This window comes from Coregonus lavaretus (genome assembly GCF_964263955.1).
Source record: "Coregonus lavaretus genome assembly, chromosome: 21".
NCBI lineage: Eukaryota > Metazoa > Chordata > Actinopteri > Salmoniformes > Salmonidae > Coregonus > Coregonus lavaretus.
In genome coordinates, this window is record NC_140008.1 from 13,516,697 (window position 1) to 13,541,312 (window position 24,616).

The window sequence follows — 24,616 nt, forward strand, 5'->3', positions numbered from 1 at the left end:
TGTCAGTGAAGACACTTGCCAGATGGTCAGCGCATGCTCTGAGTACGCGTCCTGGTAATCCGTCTGGCCCTGCGGCCTTGTGAATGTTAACCTGTTTAAAGGTCTTACTCGCATAGTCTATGGAGAGTGTGATCATACAGTCGTCCGGAAACAGTTGGTGCTATCACGCATGGTTCTGTGTTACTTGCCTTGAAGCGAGCATAGAAGGCATTTAGCTCGTCTGGTAGGCTCGCGTCACTGGGCAGCTCTCGGCTGGGTTTCCTTTGTAATGCGTGATAGTTTGCAAGCCCTGCCACATCCGACGTACATCACTGGGGCCGAACTCCATGCCATCCAGGACCTCTATACCAGGCGGTGTCAGAGGAAGGCCTTAAAAAGTTTCAAAGACTCCAGCCAAACAAGTCATAGACTGTTCTCTCTTCTGCCGCACGGCAAGCGGTACCGGAGCGCTAAGTCTGGGACCAAAAGGCACCTGAACAGCTTCTATCCCCAAGCCATAAGACTGATGATTAATTAATCAAATGGCTACCCGGGCTATTTACATTGACCCCCTTTATTATTTATTTCAATTGTTCTGCACTGACTCTCTTGCACTGACTCTATGCACACAGTCACACATACTACACTGACACTCCAACACACACATTACATATGCTCTCACACACACACACACACACACACACACACGCATATTGAAGCCACACACACACTCACACATAGACACACTTTCACATTCTTCACATATGCTGCTGCTACTCTGTTTATTATATATCCTGATTGCCTAGTCACTTTTACCCCTACTGTAGCGGGTGATTTGGACGGAGTGAGGCGCAGGAGGTGTAAATCACAGAATAAATGGTTTATTCGGCCAATACAGCGGTTCGCAGCAATGCGTAAAACAACTACAGTGCGACTTAACGGCGCACTGGGTAAAACAAAACACACGGGTGAATATCCCGGCGATACAGTACATAAAGCTCCACCGAGCTATCGACACCTCCACATGAAACATTCACACACAAAGACATGGGGGCAGAGGGAATACTTATACAGCACTGATGAGGGGATATGAACCAGGTGTGTGTGAAAACAAGACAAAACAAATTGAATGATGAAAAGAGGAGCGGCAGTGGCTAGAAGGCCAGTGACGATGAACGCCGAAGCCTGCCCGAACAAGGAGAGGAGGCAGCTTTGGCAGAAGTCGTGACACCTACCCACATGTACACAAATTTGTTTACATCCCTGTTAGTGAGCGTTTCTACTTTGTCAAGATAATCCATCCACCTAACAGGTGTGGCATATCAAGAAGCTGAACAGCATGATCATTACACAGGTGCACCTTGTGCTGGGGACAATAAAAGGGCACTCTAAAATGTGCAGTGATGTCACACAACACAATGCCACAGATGTCTTAAGTTGTGAGGGAGCGTGCAATTGGCATGCTGACTGCAGGAATGTCCACCAGAGCTGTTGGCAGAGAATTTAATGTTCATTTCTCAACCATAAGCCGCCTCCATCAATTTAGAGAATTTGTCAGTACGTCCAACCGGTCTCACAACCGCAGACCACGTGTATGGCGTCATGTGGGAATTTATTGAAATTGGCTCGTGAACTGTAACTCAGTAAAATCTTTGAAATTGTTGCCTGTTGAGTTTATATTTTTGTTCAGTGTATATATAGCCTTGTTATTGTTTTTGTGTTACTATTTCCTTTTTATTTAGCAAATATTTGTATTTTTAACTCTGCATTGTTGGGAATGGGCTCGTAAGTAAGCATTTCACTGTAAAGTCTACACCTTTAATTTGACACAAACCACACACACACACACACAGTCTTGTAAAACTAACCTTGTGGGGGGACACAATTCAGACCAAACCCTTACCCTAACCTTAACCCCAAGACCTAACCCTAGCTCCTATCCCTAAAACTAACCCTAGCTCCTAACCCTAAACCTAATTCTAACCTTAATCCTAAACTCCCTAGAAATAGCATTTGATCTTGTGGGGACTAACAAAATGTCCCCAGTTGGTCAAATCTTTGTTCGTTTACTATTCTTGTGGGGACAAGTATAGTTAAACACTTGTACATACACACACACACACACAGATGCTGAATCAGATAGTTGATAGCCAGCAGTAGAGCACAACGCAGAGTGCTCTAGTGTGAGTGTGTTTTCCACAGGGGACTACATGCTAGGGACAGAGTACATGGATTAGCGGACATTATTTCTTCACTCTTAACATAGCTCTAGAGACTCATGACATTGCTGTAGCCCAGGATACACACATTTTCACTCATCACTTCCTGGTCTGGGCCCGTAGTCATACAGCCAGTGTCTGAGTAGGATTGTTGACCCTGCGATAGATGAGCATCCTGTCCAGAGGGTATACAATGTACATTAAGCTGCTTCACGCTACAGATATATGAGATAGGCTGCTGCCCTGTGGGCCGTTCTTGCTTGGACAAGGCTACATACTCTGGTTTGTGCTTCAAACCCTTTCAACTTCTCCACGACTCTCTCACGATTGTATATTGAATAGAAAGGGTTAACTTGTGAAATTGTACTTTGTTTTGGTAGAGAACTATATGTTGGTTGGTTCAACTTTTTATGTTAGCTTTTTGATTAATTCAGTGACAGATTCATTATTCACCTTATTAATGAATTAACAACGTGGATGTTTTATAATTTTCTTGGTTTAATTAGTGCTAAATTAATCGACCTAATTAAGCCGTGTAATAATGAGTACTCCCTCAAACTTCACCTCGTCTTTAGGTTTTCATTTATACTGTGAGTCATCCTTAATGTGTTAATGGGCAGCAGCTAATGGGGATCCTTAATAAATACAAATCTAAAATACAAATGTTATATATGGTATGTTAACGTAGCAAGGACTTTAATCCATATCAGGTCCTTGTTATGTGCTACAGTGAGGGGAAAAAAGTATTTGATCCCCTGCTGATTTTGTACGTTTTCCCACTGACAAAGAAATTATCAGTCTATAATTTTAATGGTAGGTTTATTTGAACAGTGAGAGACAGAATAACAACAAAAAAATCAAAAATGTTATAAATTGATTTGCATTTTAATGAGGGAAATAAGTATTTGACCCCTCTGCAAAACATGACTTAGTACTTGGTGGCAAAACCCTTGTTGGCAATCACAGAGGTCAGACGTTTCTTGTAGTTGGCCACCAGGTTTGCACACATCTCAGGAGGGATTTTGTCCCACTCCTCTTTCAGATCTTCTCCAAGTCATTAAGGATTCAAGGCTGACGTTTGGCAACTCGAACCTTCAGCTCCCTCTACAGATTTTCTATGGGATTAAGGTCTGGAGACTGGCTAGGCCACTCCAGGACCTTAATGTGCTTCTTCTTGAGCCACTCCTTTGTTGCCTTGGCCGTGTGTTTTGGGTAATTGTCATGCTGGAATACCCATCCACGACCCATTTTCAATGCCCTGGCTGAGGGAAGGAGGTTCTCACCCAAGATTTGACGGTACATGGCCCTGTCCATCGTCCCTTTTGATGCGGTGAAGTTGTCCTGTCCCCTTAGCAGAAAAACACCCCCAAAGCATAATGTTTCCACCTCCATGTTTGACGGTGGGGATGGTGTTCTTGGGGTCATAGGCAGCATTCCTCCTCCTCCAAACACGGCGAGTTGAGTTGACGCCAAAGAGCTCGATTTTGGTCTCATCTGACCACAACACTTTCACCCAGTTCTCCTCTGAATCATTCAGATGTTCATTGGCAAACTTCTGACGGGCATGTATATGTGCTTTCTTGAGCAGGGGGACCTTGCGGGCGCTGCAGGATTTCAGTTCTTCACGGCGTAGTGTGTTACCAATTGTTTTCTTGGTGACTATGGTCCCAGCTGCCTTGATCATTGACAAGATCCTCCCGTGTAGTTCTGGGCTGATTCCTCACCGTTCTCATGATCATTGCAACTCCACGAGGTGAGTTCTTGCATGGAGCCCCAGGCCGAGGGAGATTGATAGCTCTTTTGTGTTTCTTCCATTTGCGAATAATCACACCAACTGTTGTCACCTTCTCACCAAGCTGCTTGGCGATGGTCTTATAGCCCATTCCAGCCTTGTGTAGGTCTACAATCTTGTTCCTGACATCCTTGGAGAGCTCTTTGGTCTTGGCCATGGTGGAGAATTTGGAATCGGATTGATTGATTGATTGCTTCTGTGGACAGGTGTCTTTTATACAGGTAACAAGCTGAGATTAGGAGCACTCCCGTTAAGAGTGTGCTCCTAATCTCAGCTCGTTACCTGTATAAAAGACACCTGGGAGCCAGAAATCTTTCTGATTGAGAGGGGGTCAAATACTTATTTCCCTCATTAAAATGCAAATCAATTTATAACATTTTTGACATGCGTTTTTCTGGATTTTTTTGTTGTTATTCTGTCTCTCACTGTTCAAATAAACCTATCATTAAAATTATATAGACTGACAATTTCTTTGTCAGTGGGCAAATGTACAAAATCAGCAGGGGATCAAATACTTTTTTCCCTCACTGTTTAGAGACAAAGCTTTTTTGCTGTTTGTGTGTGTGTGTGTGTGTGTGTGTGTGTGTGCACTTATTATGTGTTTGTTGTGTTGTGTTTTCAGGATGCCCAGATTGAGAGAGACAAGGCTGTGTTTAACGTCTCAGGAGGCTGTACTGCTCTGTGTGCACTCTTTTTATTGGGAAAGCTCTATGTTGGAAATGCCGGGGACAGCAGGTGAGACACACACGCACACAGGGTGGATTTACATGAGTAAAATATGTCTGGTGAGATCTATCTCTCTCAACTTTTCTGTTTACGCTAGCCTTGGATGTGGTGTGGCCAAAGCCACATTCCTGCCTTATGTTTGAGTTCAGCTATTAGCATACTCTAGTAGTATATACACAAACAAAATAAGGATAGCAATTCCAACTATACAGGAGCTTCTCATCTAAACCACATTGCACATAGTGTTGCACACTTGATTAATGCAATGGTTCACAAATGTGTGGATATTTTAGAAAGCCTTTAATTTTTCAATTTGGCTAACAGAGCAAAGATGCTGTCTACTGGTATTAAGGTAATTCTTGCAGGGACATGTGGTTTGGGAGAGCCGTTGTCTTTACACTGTACGGCTCAGAGGGGGTATGTTGTGTAGACCTCCAGAGGTAGTGTAGGAGACATCTCTTAAAGAGAGATTTGAATCTAGATCCGTCGCTTTACATTACACAAGTATCTCTCCTGGACCTAGTTTGTGTCGTCAAAGTAGTGTAGTGTAAAGAGACACACACACACACACACCAACAGAAATAAACAGTCAACCATTTTAAATAAACCCAGGTTGTTTTGTTGCTTTGCCCTTCAGAGCGATCATTATCCGAGGTGGAGAGGTCATCCCCATGTCTACAGAGTTCACACCCGAGTCAGAGAGGCAGCGCCTGCAGTTCCTGGTAAGAGGAACAACTCAACCGATACTGTATCACAACACATTACCTCCCTTTCCTGTTCAGAAGGTTACTATGCTTAGCTCTCTTGCCCGCTCTTTTTTCCTGTTTAATAGCAGACCTGGGATAACCGGGGGCGGCAGGTAGCTTAGTGGGTAAGAGCGTTGTGCCAGTAACCGAAAGGTCGCTGGTTCTAATCCCCGAGCCGACTAGGTGAAAAATCTGTCGATGTGCCCTTAAGCAAGGCACTTAACCCTAATTGCTCCTGTAAGTCGCTCTGGATAAGAGCGTCTGCTAAATGACTAAAATGTAATGTAAAATGTAATAACTATAGCTTTAAATATGCTTTTTCAATACGGGGGGGCTGGGGGGGTACAAATAGTTACTTTGGAGGTGACTGCAACTATTTGAATACAGAACCCAAAAAAGTACTACTTTCTAAAACTATTTTAATACAGATCTCAGGAAGTGACTGCTTTTCAGAAACTATTGGATTGGCTGCCATCAACCAATGGCAGGGCTGCATCTGGAACTGCATGTTGCAGATAGAAGTAGAATGAATAGAGCACACACAATTTCCTATAATATTCCAATCCATCTGATAGTGGATCATATTTGATCTACACAATACATTTCTATCCAAACATTCTGTAAATGTCCATTCTCCTGAACAGGCCTTAGGTGTAGGGAATCAAATTGTTCTTGTTTCAACACACATAGTACCAACTTTAATGGGGATAGTTTACTCAGAATACAAATGAACATGATTTTCCACCAACCCTTGGCTGGATTTGATTCAAGGCATGGATATTTAGTTCCCTTAGCCATATTATTTTTTTTTTTACCTGTTAGCAATTTCAGTAACATTCATCTATTTTTGTGTCTGTGTAATAACACTAATTTCTTTCAGAGCAATGTTTTATTAGCATGTTACATAATACTTTGGTAATTGCGTTTTAATTGCATAGCAATTAGCTGAGAGTTTTTGTAACTACTATACACAAGAAGAATATTGGCTGTTCATTATTCAACTTGTGTAATAACTCCATTATTATGCAATTATAAAGCCATTTCTAAAGTCCTATGTAACAACAATTTTGCTATTGTAGTAATCACAAAGTTACTACATATGTATAAGAACTTGATGTCAAGTCTAAGTGTATTGCCTTTTGTCTCACTGATTATGAAAATGTATTTCTTTGTCATTTTTTTAAACTGCAAAGGTGTTCTACTCTAATGTTAAGATGAGTCCATGTCCCTCACAAACGGTTTCCTAGATCTAGCTAAATGCCTGAAAGTGACATTTTTCAGATGTTTTCAGGCCTAAAAAAGTTGTCTTATCATAAGTCCATGTCTCAGGCCATTTGTTGTGTAGATCCAGTTATAGGCCTTGATGCTAATGATCATATACAGTATTTAGACTAATCAAACTAACTGTTAAATATTTAGCAGCCATCAAATCATTTTTGGGGTGTTTCAAATACCTTCAAATATTATTAGTTTTTCTGAGACCTGTATTTGAAATCAAGGGAAATAATTGCCTTTTGTTGATTCTCTATATTCGACTACATTTTGAGTACCTTGAGTATTGTATTGTTGATATAAACTACAAAATACTCTGCTCAGGTCTGCTTAATAGCTCCCGCAGTTCCTGGTAAGTGGAGGAACTCAACAACAACCCCCTGAATCACAGTGAACTTTAGCTGGGCTTGATTATGCTTGACTGGCGCAATGGAACCAATAGATTAGTCGCAATAGTGCCAACCCCACCCATCTGGCACTCCAGGCAGAGCAGAGAACACGATCAAAGTATTTGAAAGATTTCAAATAGTATTTGAACCCAGGTCTGCTCTGTTCTTACTGAGCACGGCTGTCAGTTATCACAACACATGACCCCCTCCCCTGCCTGTACAGACAGTTGCTAGGCTTAGCTCTCCTGCCTGGTGTCTTGGTTGGTTTAATAGACTGTGTGATTGCCTTCCTATCCACTGGGCATTTCAATCTCCTCTCTCTGTGAAGGCCTACATGCAGCCGCACCTGTTAGGAGGCGAGTTTACACATCTGGAGTTCCCCAGACGTGTACAGAGGAAGGAGGTGGGGAAGAGGATGCTTTACCGGGACTTCACTATGTCTGGCTGGTGGGTATCCAACTATCTATCTTTGTCTGTCTTTCTTTCCACCCGTGGCTTGTTTGATTACTGGTACTCAATGATGGGCCTTGGTCCTCTTATTGGGATAAGTTAGACAGATGCTGCATTTAGGAAACCATCCTACCCCACCACTTTACCATAAAAATGAGGTCCATAATCATTAGATAATTAAAATTAGGCATCTTTGCATGATTTGTCATTGAAACTTCACATTTTGCAATTTCACACGCAACTACGCACTACTATTGAAATAATGTCCTTTGTCCGCAATCACTTTGTCTATCTGAACCTCCCATTCTCATCAATGGCACTCAGTAAAGCTGATTGACAGGAAATGCTCTGATAGACCCAGACATTCTGTGTTGTCTGTATGAATGACAGGGACAGTTCAGCTCATCAGTGATCTGGACAGAACTAAGGCCCATCACAGCGAACCTCCCATTTTCATCAATGGCACTCAGTAAAGCTGATTGACAGGAAATGCTCTGATAGACCCAGACATTCTGTGTTGTCTGTATGAATGACAGGGACAGTTCAGCTCATCAGTGATCTGGACAGAACTAAGGCCCATCACAGCTCCATATCATCTTTGATTCACTCCTTAGAGAACAGAGGCAGACTGTGAAGGGAGTAGTGAGTGAGAGGTGATTGAGGGGAGATTTATCGGTGCTGGCTCTTTCTCAATGTGGTTCTGTCTGTGTGCTGTTAAGATGTGCCGATGTAAGGCAGTGCTGCTCCTTATTGAATCCAGAACTGAGGAGCTGTCTCACTGACAGACATGGCTGTGATGTATTTTTAAACATATTCCTTTGCAAGTGGCCTCTTCTCAGGACTAGAACTGGCCTCTAGTGTACCATCACAGACAGATAGACAGACACACACACACAAATGCAGTTAAGTCTGTCTGTCTGTGTAGTCCCTCCACCTCCTCCTGCCTCTCATGCCCAGTTGGCAGTGAGCTGGGCTGTGAGTTGATAGTGCAGATGGGGGGTTGTTAAGGATGGCAGGCGGTGCTGTTTCAGGGCCGTGTTCAGTTGATGGATGTTTAGTAGCGTGCATGTCCTAAATGTTCAAACACCCCGGCAGCCAGCAGTGGATGGAGGGATAGAGGGAGAGGGGGAGGGAGACAAGGAGGGAGATCGAGGGAGTCAAGCTGTCTCACTGTTCTCCGAGACAAAGGAGAGGAGAGAGGGGCGAATCCTAGCACGTTCATCACTGTCACAAATGTATTTACTGCTCTCTCTTCTGTCTTTCCCTCTCTTCCTTCTCCCTCCTCCACCTGCATCCCCCTTCTTTCTTTCCTATGATGGCAGTGTGATGCAAATAGTCTATTTTTGGAGAGATAATGTAGGCCCATACCCTTGTCCACTTTAGCCCTGTTTTAATTCTGAACACACACTGCATCGATTTATAGTCCATCAAAGTTGGGCAAACAGTTGTCTTAAGGTTTGCCTTTACTCTCTAATATCGCAATCTGTCTGACTCCATACACGACTGACTGCTGCCGACAGCCCCTCAATGTCACCCCACAGTTTATTGATGTGTGTGTGTGTGTGTGTGTGTGTGTGTGTGTGTGTGTGTGCACCGTAAGTGCCTGTGTGTGTTTGAGTTGTGGTTAGTATACTGAGCACGTAAAGCTAATGTCTCTCTATCACCCCTATGCACTGAGCAGTGGCCCTGCCCACTCGTAAGAGATGAGATCACTGCTCTCCTTCCCATCTCTCATCACCAGCAGAGCGGAGGATACAGAGAAGCAGCTAGCATTTACTACACCCACCACCTCTCCTCTCCTCTGTCACACACTACAGTGTGGTGGTCGGAAATAGACAACCACACTGTATAAAACCATGGTCTAGCTACACAATGAAAGACAAAACATTAATCCACACACTGGTACATGCTCCCAGGGGTAGGTCCATTGGACAACGTCAGGAAAATGAGCCTGTGAATGTCTGGTGTTGTTTGCAGCAACCATAGTGTTGTCCCTGACAGTCCCAGAGGTATGAGTGGGAGCAGGTATTATAAGGGGATTAATGTGTGTCTGTCACGCTGTCACAGATGCTTTATCTCCAGCTAGACCGAGAGAGACCGAGCTCTGAGACAGGGAGCATCCCCGTAAAACGCTAACTTCACTGGGAGTCTGACTCGGTCCCCATAGGGACTAGTCTGAAGATGTCTGCTAGATGTCCTTTGAAATCATAAAGGCTGCTGGGGCTTTTCAATATAAAGCTTTATGTTTTTGAAGGTGAAATTATATAATTAAAAGAACCCTACAGAATGAGACTATAACAATTATACTCTGTTCTAGTTTTAGCTCTGCAGATTCAGGAAGGACCATAGATCATATTAAAGTGCAGGACAGTATTTCTGTGCTCAGCCTTACAAGTTTATGGATGGATGGATACTGTAGATATGGATGGATGGACACTGTAGATATGGATGGATGGACACTGTATATATAGATGGATGGACACTGTAGATATGGATGGATGGACACTGTAGATATGGATGGATGGATACTGTAGATAGATAGATAGATAGATAGATAGATAGATGGATGGACAGTGTAGATATGGATGGATGGATACTGTAGATAGATGGATGGACACTGTAGATATGGATGGATGGATACTGTAGATATGGATGGATGGACACTGTAGATATGGATGGATGGACACTAGATATGGATGGATGGACACTGTAGATATGGATGGATGGACACTGTAGATAGATGGATGGACACTGTAGATAGATAGATGGATGGACATGATAGATAGATGGATGGACACTAGATAGATATATAGATGGCTAGATAGATGGACACTGGATGGATGGATGGATAGATAGATAGAAAGATAGATGGACACTAGATGGATGGACACTGTAGATAGATGGATGGACACGGTAGATGGATGGATGGACACGGTAGATAGATGGATGGATGGACACGGTAGATGGATGGATGGATGGATGGATGGACACGGTAGATGGATGGATGGATGGACACGGTAGATGGATGGATGGATGGACACGGTAGATGGATGGATGGATGGACACGGTGGATGGATGGATGGATGGACACGGTGGATGGACACAATAGATAGATGGATGGACACAATAGATAGATGGATGGACACTATAGATGGATGGACACTATAGATGGATGGACACTATAGATAGATGGACACTATAGATGGATGGACACTATAGATAGATGGACACTATAGATAGATGGACACTATAGATAGATGGATGGACACAATAGATAGATGGATGGACACAATAGATAGATGGATGGACACTATAGATAGATGGATGGACACAATAGATAGATGGATGGACACTATAGATAGATGGATGGACACTATAGATAGATGGATGGACACTATAGATAGATGGATGGACACTATAGATAGATGGATGGACACTATAGATAGATGGATGGACACTATAGATACGATGGATGGACACTATAGATACGATGGATGGACACTATAGATAGATGGATGGACACTATAGATAGATGGATGGACACTATAGATAGATGGATGGACACTATAGATAGATGGATGGACACTATAGATAGATGGATGGACACTATAGATAGATGGATGGACACTATAGATAGATGGATGGACACTATAGATAGATGGATGGACACTATAGATAGATGGATGGACACTATAGATGGATGGACACAATAGATAGATGGATGGACACTATAGATAGATGGATGGACACTATAGATAGATGGATGGACACTAGATAGATGGATGGACACTATAGATAGATGGATGGACACTATAGATAGATGGATGGACACTATAGATAGATGGATGGACACTATAGATAGATGGATGGACACTATAGATAGATGGATGGACACTATAGATAGATGGATGGACACTATAGATAGATGGATGGACACTATAGATAGATGGATGGACACTATAGATAAGATGGATGGACACTATAGATACGATGGATGGACACTATAGATACGATGGATGGACACTATAGATACGATGGATGGACACTAGATAAGATGGATGGACACTATAGATAGATGGATGGACACTATAGATAGATAGATGGATGGACACTATAGATAGATAGATGGATGGACACTATAGATAGATAGATGGATGGACACTATAGATAGATAAATGGATGGACACTATAGATAGATAAATGGATGGACACTATAGATAGATAAATGGATGGACACTATAGATAGATAAATGGATGGACACTATAGATAGATAAATGGATGGACACTATAGATAGATAAATGGATGGACACTATAGATAGATAAATGGATGGACACTATAGATAGATAAATGGATGGACACTATAGATAGATAAATGGATGGACACTATAGATAGATAAATGGATGGACGCTATAGATAGATAAATGGATGGACGCTATAGATAGATAAATGGATGGACGCTATAGATAGATAAATGGATGGACGCTATAGATAGATAAATGGATGGACACTATAGATAGATAAATGGATGGACACTATAGATAGATAAATGGATGGACACTATAGATAGATAAATGGATGGACACTATAGATAGATAAATGGATGGACACTATAGATAGATAAATGGATGGACACTATAGATAGATAAATGGATGGACACTATAGATAGATAAATGGATGGACACTATAGATAGATAAATGGATGGACACTATAGATAGATAAATGGATGGACGCTATAGATAGATAAATGGATGGACGCTATAGATAGATAAATGGATGGACACTATAGATAGATAAATGGATGGACACTATAGATAGATAAATGGATGGACACTATAGATAGATAGATGGATGGACACTATAGATAGATAGATAGATAGATATTTAGATAGATAGATAGATAGATAGATGGATGGACACTATAGATAGATAGATGGATGGACACTATAGATAGATAGATGGATGGACACTATAGATAGATAGATGGATGGACACTATAGATAGATAGATGGATGGACACTATAGATAGATAGATAGATGGACACTATTAGATGGATGGACACTATAGATAGATAGATACGATGGATACTGTAGATGGATGGATGGATGGATACTGTAGATAGAGAGATAGATACAGTGAGGGGAAAAAAGTATTTGATCTCCTGCTGATTTTGTACGTTTCCCCACTGACAAAGAAATGATCTGTCTATAATTTTAATGGTAGGTTTATTTGAACAGTGAGAGACAGAATAACAACAAAAAAATCCAGAAAAACGCATGTAAAAAATGTTATAAATTGATTTGCATTTTTATTTGCATTTTAATGAGGGAAATAAGTATTTGACCCCCTCTCAATCAGAAAGATTTCTGGCTCCCAGGTGTCTTTTATACAGGTAACGTGCTGAGATTAGGAGCACACTCTTAAAGGGAGTGCTCCTAATCTCAGCTTGTTACCTGTATAAAAGACACCTGTCCACAGAAGCAATCAATCAATCAGATTCCAAACTCTCCACCATGGCCAAGACCAAAGAGCTCTCCAAGGATGTCAGGGACAAGATTGTAGACCTACACAAGGCTGGAATGGGCTACAAGACCAACGCCAAGCAGCTTGGTGAGAAGGTCACTGTTCAAATAAACCTACCATTAAAATTATAGACTGATAATTTCTTTGTCAGTGGGCAAACGTACAAAATCAGCAGGGGATCAAATACTTTTTTCCCTCACTGTATGGATGGATGGATACTGTAGTTGGATGGAGACTGTAGATATGGATGGATGGATTGATACTGTAGATCGATTGATGGATGGATACTGTGGATAGATGGATACTGTAGATAGATGGATACTGTAGATGGATACTGTATTTGTATTTATTATGGACCCCATTAGCTGCTGCCTCTTCCTGGGGTCCAGCAAAATTAAGGCAGTTATACATTTGAAAAACATTACAATACATTCATGACAGATTTCACAACATATTAAGTGTGTGCCCTCAGGCCTCTACTCTACCACATATCTATAACACACAATCCATTTGTACATGTGTGTATAGTGTGTATGTTATTGTGTGTTTGTATGCATGTGTCTATGCATACAAACACACGATGGATAGATGGATGTGGATAGATGGACACTAGATGTATACTATAGATGGATAGCTAGATAGATGGATGGATGGATACTGTAGATCGATGGATGGATACTGTAGATAGATGGATACGATGGATGGATGGATGGATGGATCGATGGATGGACACTGTAGATTGATGATAGATGGATGGATACTGTAGATAGATAGCTAGATAGGTGGATGGATATATACAGTAGATAGATAAATGGCTGGATACTGTAGATAGATGGATGGATACTGTAGATGGATACTGTATATAGATATGGATGCTGTGGATGTATACTGTAGAGAGATCTGTGGATGGATGGATACTGTAGATTGATGACTAGATGGATGGATGGATGGATACTGTAGATAGATAGATAGATAGATAGATAGATATTATACATAGATAGGTGGATGGATACTGTAGATGGGTACTGTGGATAGATGGATACTGTGGATGGATACTATGGATGGGTGGATGGATGGATACTGTAGATTGATTGATAGATAGATGGATGGATACTGTAGATAGATACGATGGATGGATGTATACTGTAGATAGATACGATGGATGGATGTATACTGTAGATCGATACGATGGATGGATGTATACTGTAGATAGATACGATGGATGGATGTATACTGTAGATAGATAGATGGATGTGGATAGATGGATACTATAGCTAGATGGATACTAGATAGACAGATGGATACTATAGATAGATGGATACTGTGGATAGATGGATACTGTAGATAGATACTATAGATAGATAGATAGCATGGCTTCAGATCTAGCTCTGCATGCTGCAGAAAGTGCTGAGTGTGTGAGTCCTGCTGGCCCAGGGTGGAAACATATGGTCTCTCTGAGTGGAACCAGTAATCTTAAAAACCATTCCAGTCCTGCCTAACCCTCTTCTCTCTACACCAGCTGAAATGCATCTGACAAGGTATGGAGGGACAGCTTTCATTACCAAGCTGGTGTTTTCATTCACATGCAGGACCAGGTGTGAATTTAGAATAGAAAACCCAGAATCCTTACAGTCAGTATAAATGGTGTGTGATTTGTGACCATGGGGTGGTTATTTTTGATGTGGTCATAACTGCTGCTTAGAAAGGAAGGTGGAACGTTTACACTCAAAAAGAATGGGCAGTAGGCATCATGTGCATTAGTACATCGACTTTCTTAAGGAGCCAGTATAGACGTTTTACATTGAATGTAATATAGATGCCCAGATTCAAATGTAAGACCTTTTCTTAGCACGTGTGTAGTATTTTCCAGCCTGATCTCTTGTACTGCATCTTCATCGACTCCCAGTCACATGCTGAATAATGCATGAGTGGGGGTTGTTTAAACACTGCTTTGGGAATATACAGGGGAGAAACATCAATCAATCACCCCTCCCTACACACACACACACACACACACACACACACACACACACACACACACACACACACACACACACACACACACACACACACACACACACACACACACACACACACACACACACACACACACACAACACACAACACACAAACACACAAACACAAACACAAACAAACAATCTGAAACAGGAACACCTCATCTCATACATTCATTGTTATTTACCACTTTGTCACAAGGGTATATTTTCACAAGAACAGCTAAAGAATACATTTTTTTTAAATGCTAAGTTTTCTCTCCGTCTCTCTTTGTATTGTCTGGGTGTTTCTCTTTTCTTCCTAACTCTGTCTCCTCAGCTCGTCTAGGCTACAGGCCCTGAGGGAGGCTGTGGATCTCCCGGGCACACTGCATACGAACTGCTGCCTGCCTCCCTGCCTGGCTGCCATAAAACAAAAACCCATTAAAGTCTCTTCTCCTCTCCTGTGTGCAGGGCATATAAAACCATTGAGGACGACGACCTGAAGTTTCCCCTAATCTACGGTGAAGGGAAGAAGGTAAGACTGCTCTCGCCGGGCCACCTGCCCATCTCCCTGCTCCCTGCCTGCTGACAGGGTTACTCCTACAGCCTTGTGTTGCTGAGCTGTAATCAAAGCTCCACCAGGGCACCATTAGTCAGCCCAGTGTCACTCTGTGGAGGAAGAAGCAGTCTCAGCCTGCAGGAAGGCTCACTATGGTGGCTTTCCAGGCCATTTTTATAACAGTCGCACTGCACACTCGATAAGATTGCTAGCCTATATCATGTTAATGTGGTTACTGAGATGCCAAGCCAATGTCTGGTTATCAGCGTTTGCTACCCTGCGTAGAGCCTCTCTGCCCATCATCTGACACGTAGGCAGTAGTGGGCTGTGTCCTTAGTTGAGGACCAAGAAGATGTGACCCCAAGTGCTGTCTGTTACCATACCACACTAACCCTCCTATCACAGTCGGCTGTGCCCACGACATCAAGTGCCAGCCGGGCCCAGTCCCTCCTTTAAAGTGGGGGAGAGTGAGAGATGGGTAGATGGGGCAATAGAATGGAGGGAGAGAAAGCGATACATGGGTAGATAGAGCGATAGAAGGGAGGGAGCGAGAAAGATGGGTAGATAGGGCGATAGAAGGGAGGGGATGGGGATGTGCTGGAGAGGAACACCAGAGCACTTCAAAGCCCAGCACAGCCTGTCGGGGCCGTACATACGCTCAACAATTAATCCCAGGATGTTTCTCCTTCTCCGCCCGAGGAGCTCCCTCTGTCTCTCTCTCCCTCTGTCTCTCTCCATCATTGTCTCTCTCTCCTCCTCTCCTCTCTCTCGTTGCGGCATCTGCACTGCATACTGATCCAAGGTCAGGCCAACGGACTGTACGACGGCTTCCTTGCCCTCACCCTCTCTTTCTTTCTTTCTTTCTTTCTTTCTCGCTCTCTCTCGCGCACTCTCTCTCTCCTCATCTCTACCTTCACTCTCTCACCCTCTCTTTCCTCCCCCTCTCTTCTCTCCTCGCCCCCCTTTTCTCTCCTCGCCCCCTTTCCTCTCACCTCGACCCCCTCCCCTCTCCTCTCTCCTCGCCCCCTCTGTCTCCCCTCCTCACTCTCACCGCTTTTCTCCTCTCTCTCTCCTCCTCACGTGGCTCCTATTTGATATAGATTCAATTAGAACTGCTCCCCAACTCCAAGCCGATAGCCCTTATCAGAGGCAGAGGCGATATGTGCAGACAGTAGGAATCAAACTGAATTTCACACAGCGTACAAATGAGGGAGAACGTAGACCGTGCAGGCGTCTCAGACTAGGGAGAGAGGAGAGAGATCGTTAAGGATTGTGTGTGTTTATAAAGAAAATATTTGCTCTCAGAGAGAGCATATACCTTTGGGGGTCATCATTGTTAAGGTCATGAGGCCATCATTGGTCCAGTTTTCAGTTATGCCCTAATGAATAAAGAATCTCAGAGGGGAGTAGGGTTTATCTGGGCCAGGGTAAATATAATTTCAATTTAGTAGATTTTTTAAAATGAGGATTCTTTCAATTCATGATTGTTATTTAAATTCCCCATCCTGCCGAGTTGACAGAGTAAAAAAAAACGGTAGAATTGACCCTGAGGTCCACACACATCAAAAGACTTGTTGCCAAAACAGAGTTGGGGAATGAGGGTCATAGGGTCAGAGGGAGGTGATGTTTATAGTTCCTCTCTTTGATGGTCTCATCCCTCCACAGGCCCGTGTGTTGGCTACCATCGGGGTCACCAGGGGCCTGGGAGACCACGAGCTAAAAGTGCACGACTCCAACATCTACATCAAGCCCTTCCTGTCCTGCTGTCCCGAGGTAGAGTACTGTACTCCTTATTATCTATATCCTGTCTATCAATAACCTGCTGAGTTTAATAGCGCAATAATCACATTCCAGTGCATCAGTCCTTATTGACCTCAAGATCATCATGATACAATGACAGGAAACCATGCCTGTGTTCCAAATGGCACCCTATTCCTTTTATAGTTCACTACTTTTGACCAGGGCCCATCAAGTCTTAAAAGGAGCTTTCACCTCCCAACCAACCCTCCACTGAACACGTGCCTCCTGATAGTCAGGAAGCTCTCAACACTCACTTAATCTTTAATTCATCACCCTCTGAGTTCAGTCATGGTTCAGACAGTGCAATTCCTACAGTAGATTAGCTTTTTCTGAAGATGTCTTATTTTGAACCTTTTTTCCTTGCCGTCTATCTGCCCTTGCTGTTGCTTTAAAGTGGCAGTAAATACATGTGCAGACAGTATGTATATAAGATGGAGGTCGTAGATTGCTATGGATTCCAGCGGTCAGTGGTTTCCACGGTTTCCCACTGGGTGAACCCAAGGTCAAGGCTGTTCCTGTTGATCACTTCCTGTTGTGGGTCAAAGGTAATATGTGGTTAGTGGGAGAGTAATCACTGTTTTACAGTAAGGCATCCCAATGTCAATCTCCCTTGAACTGTATTGTGAAATAGATTCTTAAGATTGCATCTCCCATTGCTGGTTATTATTCCAGTCAGACAGAGGTTGATAAGACCATCATTTTCTGTCTATAGCCTTTTGACTGATTCTTTCACAACCACATTTACAACACCGTCTTCATGTAGTGTTTGTTCAGTGACTGACTACCACTCCCAGTTTGTGTGAGGTGACGTGACATGCCTCCTATGGAGGAACAACATAGCAACATATCCATGGTCATCGCCATAACAGTACTCCCTCTACCAGCACAGGGAAACAACAATACTTCAAAACCATGGCACTTTGTCCAGAGACCAAAGCCAGGGAGACTAAAGCCAGGGGCATTACTTAGTGCTTTCTGATTGTGACATACAGCAGGATGCCTTTTCATTATACCAGATCCATGAAGAGTGTGTGCTGTAGCAGAGCTAATAGGCAGAGTAGCGCTGATCTATACATTTAGAAGACCTCTTTGTGGAACCTGCAGGCTATAGCTGTCTGTTATCATAAAAGACAGGGGTAAAAGACAAGATCAAGAACAAGGAAAGGAATAATGTATGTATAGATGAGTCAGTCTTCATAGCCTGTTAATTTAATTATCTACTTCCCCAGAGTCAGATGAACTTGTGGATACCATTCTTATGTCTTTATGTCCAGTATGAAGGAAGTTAGAGGTAGTTGCGCAATGGCTGGAAGTCTATGGGTAAGCTGATACAGTGCATTCGGAAAGTATTCAGACCCATTTACTTTTTCCACATTTTGTTACATTACAGCCTTATCCTAAAATTGATTAAATAATTTTCCCCCCTCATCAATCTACACACAATACCCAATAATGACAAAGCGAAAACAGGTTTTTAGACATTTTTGCAAATTCATTAAAAATAACAAACAGACCTAATTTACATAAGTATTCAGACCCTTTGCTATGAGACTTGAAATTGAGCTCAGGTGCATCCTGGTTCCATTGATCATCCTTGAGATGTTTCTACAACTTGATTGGAGTCCACCTGTGTTAAATTCAATTGATTGGACATGATTTGGAAAGGCAGACACCTGTCTATATAAGGTCCCACAGTTGACAGTGCATGTCAGAGCAAAAACCAAGCCGTGAGGCCGAAGGAATTGTCCGTAGAGCTCCGAAACAGGATTGTGTCGAGGCACAGATCTAGGGAAGGGTACCATAAAATGTCTGCAGCATTGAAGGTCCCCAAGAACACAGTGGCCGCCCGGCCAGACTGAGCAATCGGGGGAGAAGGGCCTTGGTCAGGGAGGTGACCAAGAACCCTATGGTCACTCTGACAGAACTCCAGAGTTCCTCTGTGGAGATGGGAGAACCTTCCAGAAGAACAACCATCTCTGCAGTACTCCACCAATCAGGACTTTATGGTTGAGTGGCCACTCCTCAGTAAAAGGCACATGACAGCCCACTTGGAGTTTGCCAAAAGGCACCTAAGGGACTCTCAGACCATGAGAAACAAGATTCTCTGGTCTGATGAAACCAAGATTGAACTCTTTGGCCTGAATGCCAAGCGTCACGTCTGGAGGAAACTTGGCACCATCCTTACGGTGAAGCATGGTGGTGGCAGCATCATGCTGTGGGGATATTTCTCAGCGGCAGGGACTGGGAGATTAGTCAGGATCGAGGGAAAGATGAACGGCGCAAAGTACAGAGAGATACTTGACGAAAACCTGCTCCAGAGTGCTCGACTAGGGTGAAGGTTCATCTTCCAACAGGACAATGACCCTAAGCACACAGTCAAGACAACGCAGGAGTGGCTTCGGGACAAGTCTCTGAATGTCCTTGAGTGGCCCAGCCAGAACCTGGCTTTGAACCCGATCGAACATCTCTGTAGAGAGCTGTGCAGCAACGTTCCCTATCCAACCTGACAGAGCCTGAGAGGATCTGCAGAGAAGAATGGGAGAAACTCCCCAAATACAGGTGTGCCAAGCTTGTAGCATCATACCCAAGAATATTCGAGGCTGTAATCGCTGCCAAAGGATTCAACAAAGTACTGATAAAAGGGTCTGAATACTTATGTAAATGTGATATTTCCGTTTTTATAAATGTGAAGAAACTGTTTTTGGTTTGTCATTATGGGGTATTGTGTGAACATTGAGGAAGAAAATCAATTTAATCCATTTTAGAATAAGGCAAGGGGTCTGAATACTTTCTGAATGCACTGTACCTCAAACTTCCTTTTATACTGGGAATAGAGACATAAAAATGGTATCCACAAGTTCTTCTGACTCTGGGGAAGTACATAAAGAGCCTGATTGCCAAAATCCTGACATATCCCTTTAAGACCACACCGGAGACATGTTACTGTGCGGAGGGAGACCATGTTACTGTGCAGAGGGAGAGCATGTTACAAATTGTCTACAGACAGGATGTCTTTGTGTAGTGCATACTTCTGAATGATGTTGATCTTCTACCTGTAATAATTTATAACCATTAATGGTCTACACTGCAGACAGGATGTGTCTGTGATCTTCTATCCTCTCTGTAATAACATCACCATTACCTCCCTCTCTCCCCATCCACAGGTCAAAGTGTACCCTCTGACGCAGTACGAACACGGGGTGGATGACGTCCTGGTGATGGGGACAGACGGGCTGTGGGACGTCCTATCCAACCAGGAGGTTGCCGAGGCAGTCACTGGTTTCCTGGCCAACTGTGGCCCTGATGACCAGCGTAGGCATGTTCTACATTCCACATTCCGCTCATACTACTGTAGCCCAGCTATTGACAGACAGACACTGTAGTCAACTTCCACTCACCCCGCTCTTATTTGGAGAGAATATGCTTCTTATCTTGTTGTAATTACACTAATTTCTAAACATTAGTATTTTCTGAAGTCGATGAAGAGCTTGTGAGACAAGTAACGGAAAGGTTCCTTTCTTGAGGGTACCATGGCATGGTGGTTGATTTTAAGTGATCAAAAACAGGAAAAACATTTGAAATCGTTTCCGAAATGTCCTACCCCTTCAAGGCTTTCTTAGTTTGGGGTTAAGTTAAATAAGCTCCAGGTGACCGGTGGGAGAGTGTGGAGACTTTCTAAAGTGTAGGTTGTAATGTCATCATTCTCTTGCTCTTTGTTCACACACTGTATGGAGATTAATACAACTAGCTGTCTGCCCTATGTCAAAGTATATTGTCCATTGTGTCTTCTAACTGTCCTTCGTCTCTTCCATTGTGCCCCAGGTACACGATGGCAGCTCAGGACCTGGTGATGAGGGCACGGGGGGTCCTGAAGGACCGAGGCTGGAGGATAGCCAACGAACGTCTGGGCTCCGGAGACGACATCTCTGTCTACATCATCCCTCTGAGGTACGGCAACCTGCAGACCTAGCCGTAGCCCAGGCCCAGCTCACCACCACCCACCATAGGACAGGGGCTGTGTCCAAAATGACACCCTATTCCCTATATAGTGCACTACTTTAGGCCAAGGCCATGAAAAGTATTGCACTATGTAGGGAATAGGGTGCAATTGTAGGCGTTCTCCCAACCGGCAGACCTAGCTAAGGACCAGCTCACCACCCACCATGGGACTCTAGACAGGCTGCTCCCCCTCTCCCATCTATCCTGTCCCCCCTGTCCTTAAATCAATTCCCTGGTGCTCACACAGTGCTTCATCCTGAACAGTTTTCCTGAGGAAACAAAATGGCTGCTGGTTGTTGTACAGTACAGGGTAGCATGATTGTGCTTTTCTCTTGTGAAAGGAAGGAAAATCTCAGGATGTTCCAATATACAGTACCTTCAGTTTCTTCTTGTGTTTCTGTGCTGCAAAGGAACAAAGGACAATTCTGGATTCAAAGGCCTACCGGGGCCATGTATTTCGAATAATTAATAACCAACCCTTTGATGATGCAATGGAAGAGTATTGCTTTCACAAAGGCAATACTTCTCTTATGGATATCGCATGGGGAAAGACAAAGGGAATTATTTTTGAAGTGCAATCTTTAAGGGATTGGTTTTTATCCTTTTTAGATGAGATATTGTTACTATATTACTGATTTATGAACAAGTAAAAATGCTTAAAATTTAATGGATTTTAGATATCCATGTTTTTTCTGTACAGTGTAAAGACCCTGTTTGACTTGTGTGTGTGTGTATACATTATGAAACCTTTCCTGTCCCTATGATCCATTACATACACAAGTCACTGACCTATACAGTACAATCCTACCACAGACATACTATAGCGTTCAGCTTTCAGAACTATTGTTTGGGTGTTCCTCTCCAAGTATAAGGTGAATGAAGTCAGTCTTATGGTTGTTTTATTGCCAGTGACAATGTTAATCTCTCATTGTTGACTTTTTCTTAATTTTGATAGGTTTGTTTTTTCTTTGTCATTGCGATGACCCTGAAAGTGGATTTACTTAAATGATGTGAAGGAACACATCTTCACATTCGATACATAATTGTGAAACAGCTACCTCATGTTTTTGCTTTGTTTTAAACAAGATATCCAATCCCTTGCCCTAGTTTAACCTTTTATTTTTCTTTATGTCAAATACTTGTTTGCATCATCCTGTTTGTGTGCTCGTTTACTTTTCAAATATGAAACGGCCATTCTCCTTAATTAATTTTCACTAGTTTTCATACTAATATAGCTTAGTTTAGCTCTGTAAAAATTATATTAGGGAAAACTGTCCTATATTGCAACATGAATATGATGTGAATGGGTAAAGTTTACTGAATGTTCTTACAGCTGAATCCTAATTTGAGACATGGTTGTCATTTGATCTTATTGAGACAAATGCTTGATTTACGCAGAAGTTCAAGTGTGTATCTCTCAAATGAACATTCAACCCTTTAAGGCTAGAGTTACATCCCTTAAGCAGATACATTGAATAGAAAGTGCTTGGGAGAAACACATGAGATTCAATTGAATGCTGTTATGAAAACTGTTGCTCTCTATTTTTTGTTGTTTTTAAATTATGTTTACTTGTAGTTTACTGAACATACGTCACAAAACTCAGGGAGCTATGTGACCGATTCTCATGCCGGATATTATACAGAACATTTCTATCTACCAGAGGAGGCTGGTGGGAGGAGCTTTAGGAGGACAGGTTTATTGTAAAGACTGGAATGGAATTAATGGAACGGTATCAAGCACATCAAACATGGGAACCAGGTTTGACTCCGTTCATTTTAATGCCATTACAGCCATTACAATGAGCCTGTCCTCCTATAGCTCCTCCCACCAGCCTACTCTGCTCTGTACAGGAAGTCTTATTTTATCCTGAATCGTTTTGTTGCTATGCAGTCTGGTATTTACACTTTGCTGAACAATACTCTGCAAACTAACCATTTAGGGCATTAACCTGAATCGATTGCTGTTCGGATACAGTATGAAGGATGTACAGTGTATTCTTGGGTTTCCACCTCTTCCATTTTCTGGATAAGAAAATAGTCAGAGGATGTAATGCCGGGTGCACTTTCTTTATTCAATGCAGTATGATGACAATGTTCCTGGATGTCCAGTCATGAACTACGCTAATGGACATTGGACACATCTCTCCTCCTGCCGTGGGACGTCTACTGGTGCCAGTGACTCCTCTAAAGACACTCACACAGTCACTAATGATGTCAGAACTTGGGACTTGCAAGATGTGTCGGTGGCGTTTTAAGTAGATTCATCTCTTGTTGTTTAAAACCGTTGTTAGGGAGGTGTTGATGTTCGACGTGTGTGTCGCTGATTAAGACCGCACTGTTTCTAATCCAATCAAATCAGTCTAGTCATGGCCTAATCCATGTTAACTTGTCTCTCTGTTCCTTTTAATGTATTTGGCATGTTTCTTTTCAAGCTGTTTCAAAGTGTTTCTGTTCTGATAACACAAACTTTACTAATCTTTTTCTCTGACTGACCTGCTCAAAACATTGCAGAAAGAGGCCCAGGGCTCTATTCAATCTATATCGCTGAAGCGTTACAGATTGCACGATAGAAATTAAGGTAATTTCCGATTGAGCCGACATATGCAGTGTTTACCGTGAATGCAGTCTCCGCTAACGCGGGAACATAGGCTTTACATTTCAATTACACTGTAACGTTGAACTTCCGCGATATGTATTGAATAGAGCCTCAAGCAGAAGCAGAATGTAAAAAAGAATTGTAAATAAAATGTAAAGTATACTTCTGGAAGAATTCTCTCCTTTGTACTACTGTATGTGCTGTACATTTTTAATAAACCCCAAGAAAAACAAAATTATGTAAACGGGCATTTGTAATGTTTTGGAAAATGTAAAGAAGAAAATAATTTAAAGGATTGCTTTTCAAATTGATTAAAAATACAATATGAGATACCATTCTGAAGCCTTTTTTCTTATAATTGCTGAAGTAAATGTTTTATAAGGAAACGTTTTTACAAAGGTTACACACATCAACACAAAGTACCATTGTCTACAGTATTTACCACAACAGATTTAGATGGTTCTACATTCTATATATCAGATGGATAAAGTAGACCTACCGATACACAGGACTGATATAGGAAGCCTTCGTGTTTAGAGAGTTTAGCTCTCAATCACCAGACTGC

General features: G+C 42.4%; 1 protein-coding gene across 2 annotated transcripts in view; it reads left to right on the forward strand.

The window, feature by feature from the left end:
• LOC311148933 (protein phosphatase 1H-like) overlaps positions 1 to 24,273 on the forward strand; it is a 56,357-nt gene extending 32,084 nt beyond the window's left edge. Inside the window, exons 4-11 of one of the 2 annotated variants that reach the window (XM_084185967.1) lie at positions 4,613 to 4,725; positions 5,354 to 5,438; positions 7,452 to 7,570; positions 15,569 to 15,632; positions 17,322 to 17,429; positions 20,621 to 20,772; positions 21,279 to 21,404; positions 23,537 to 24,273. In XM_084185967.1, the coding sequence (XP_084042093.1) occupies positions 4,613 to 4,725; positions 5,354 to 5,438; positions 7,452 to 7,570; positions 15,569 to 15,632; positions 17,322 to 17,429; positions 20,621 to 20,772; positions 21,279 to 21,404; positions 23,537 to 23,570 (801 nt within the window). In that variant the 3' untranslated portion in view covers positions 23,571 to 24,273. Of the gene's footprint in view, positions 1 to 4,612; positions 4,726 to 5,353; positions 5,439 to 7,451; positions 7,571 to 15,568; positions 15,633 to 17,321; positions 17,430 to 20,620; positions 20,773 to 21,278; positions 21,405 to 23,536 lie in introns of those variants that run through there. The other variant, XM_084185968.1, reaches the window with a different exon arrangement.
• Positions 24,274 to 24,616: the final 343 nt, after the last annotated feature.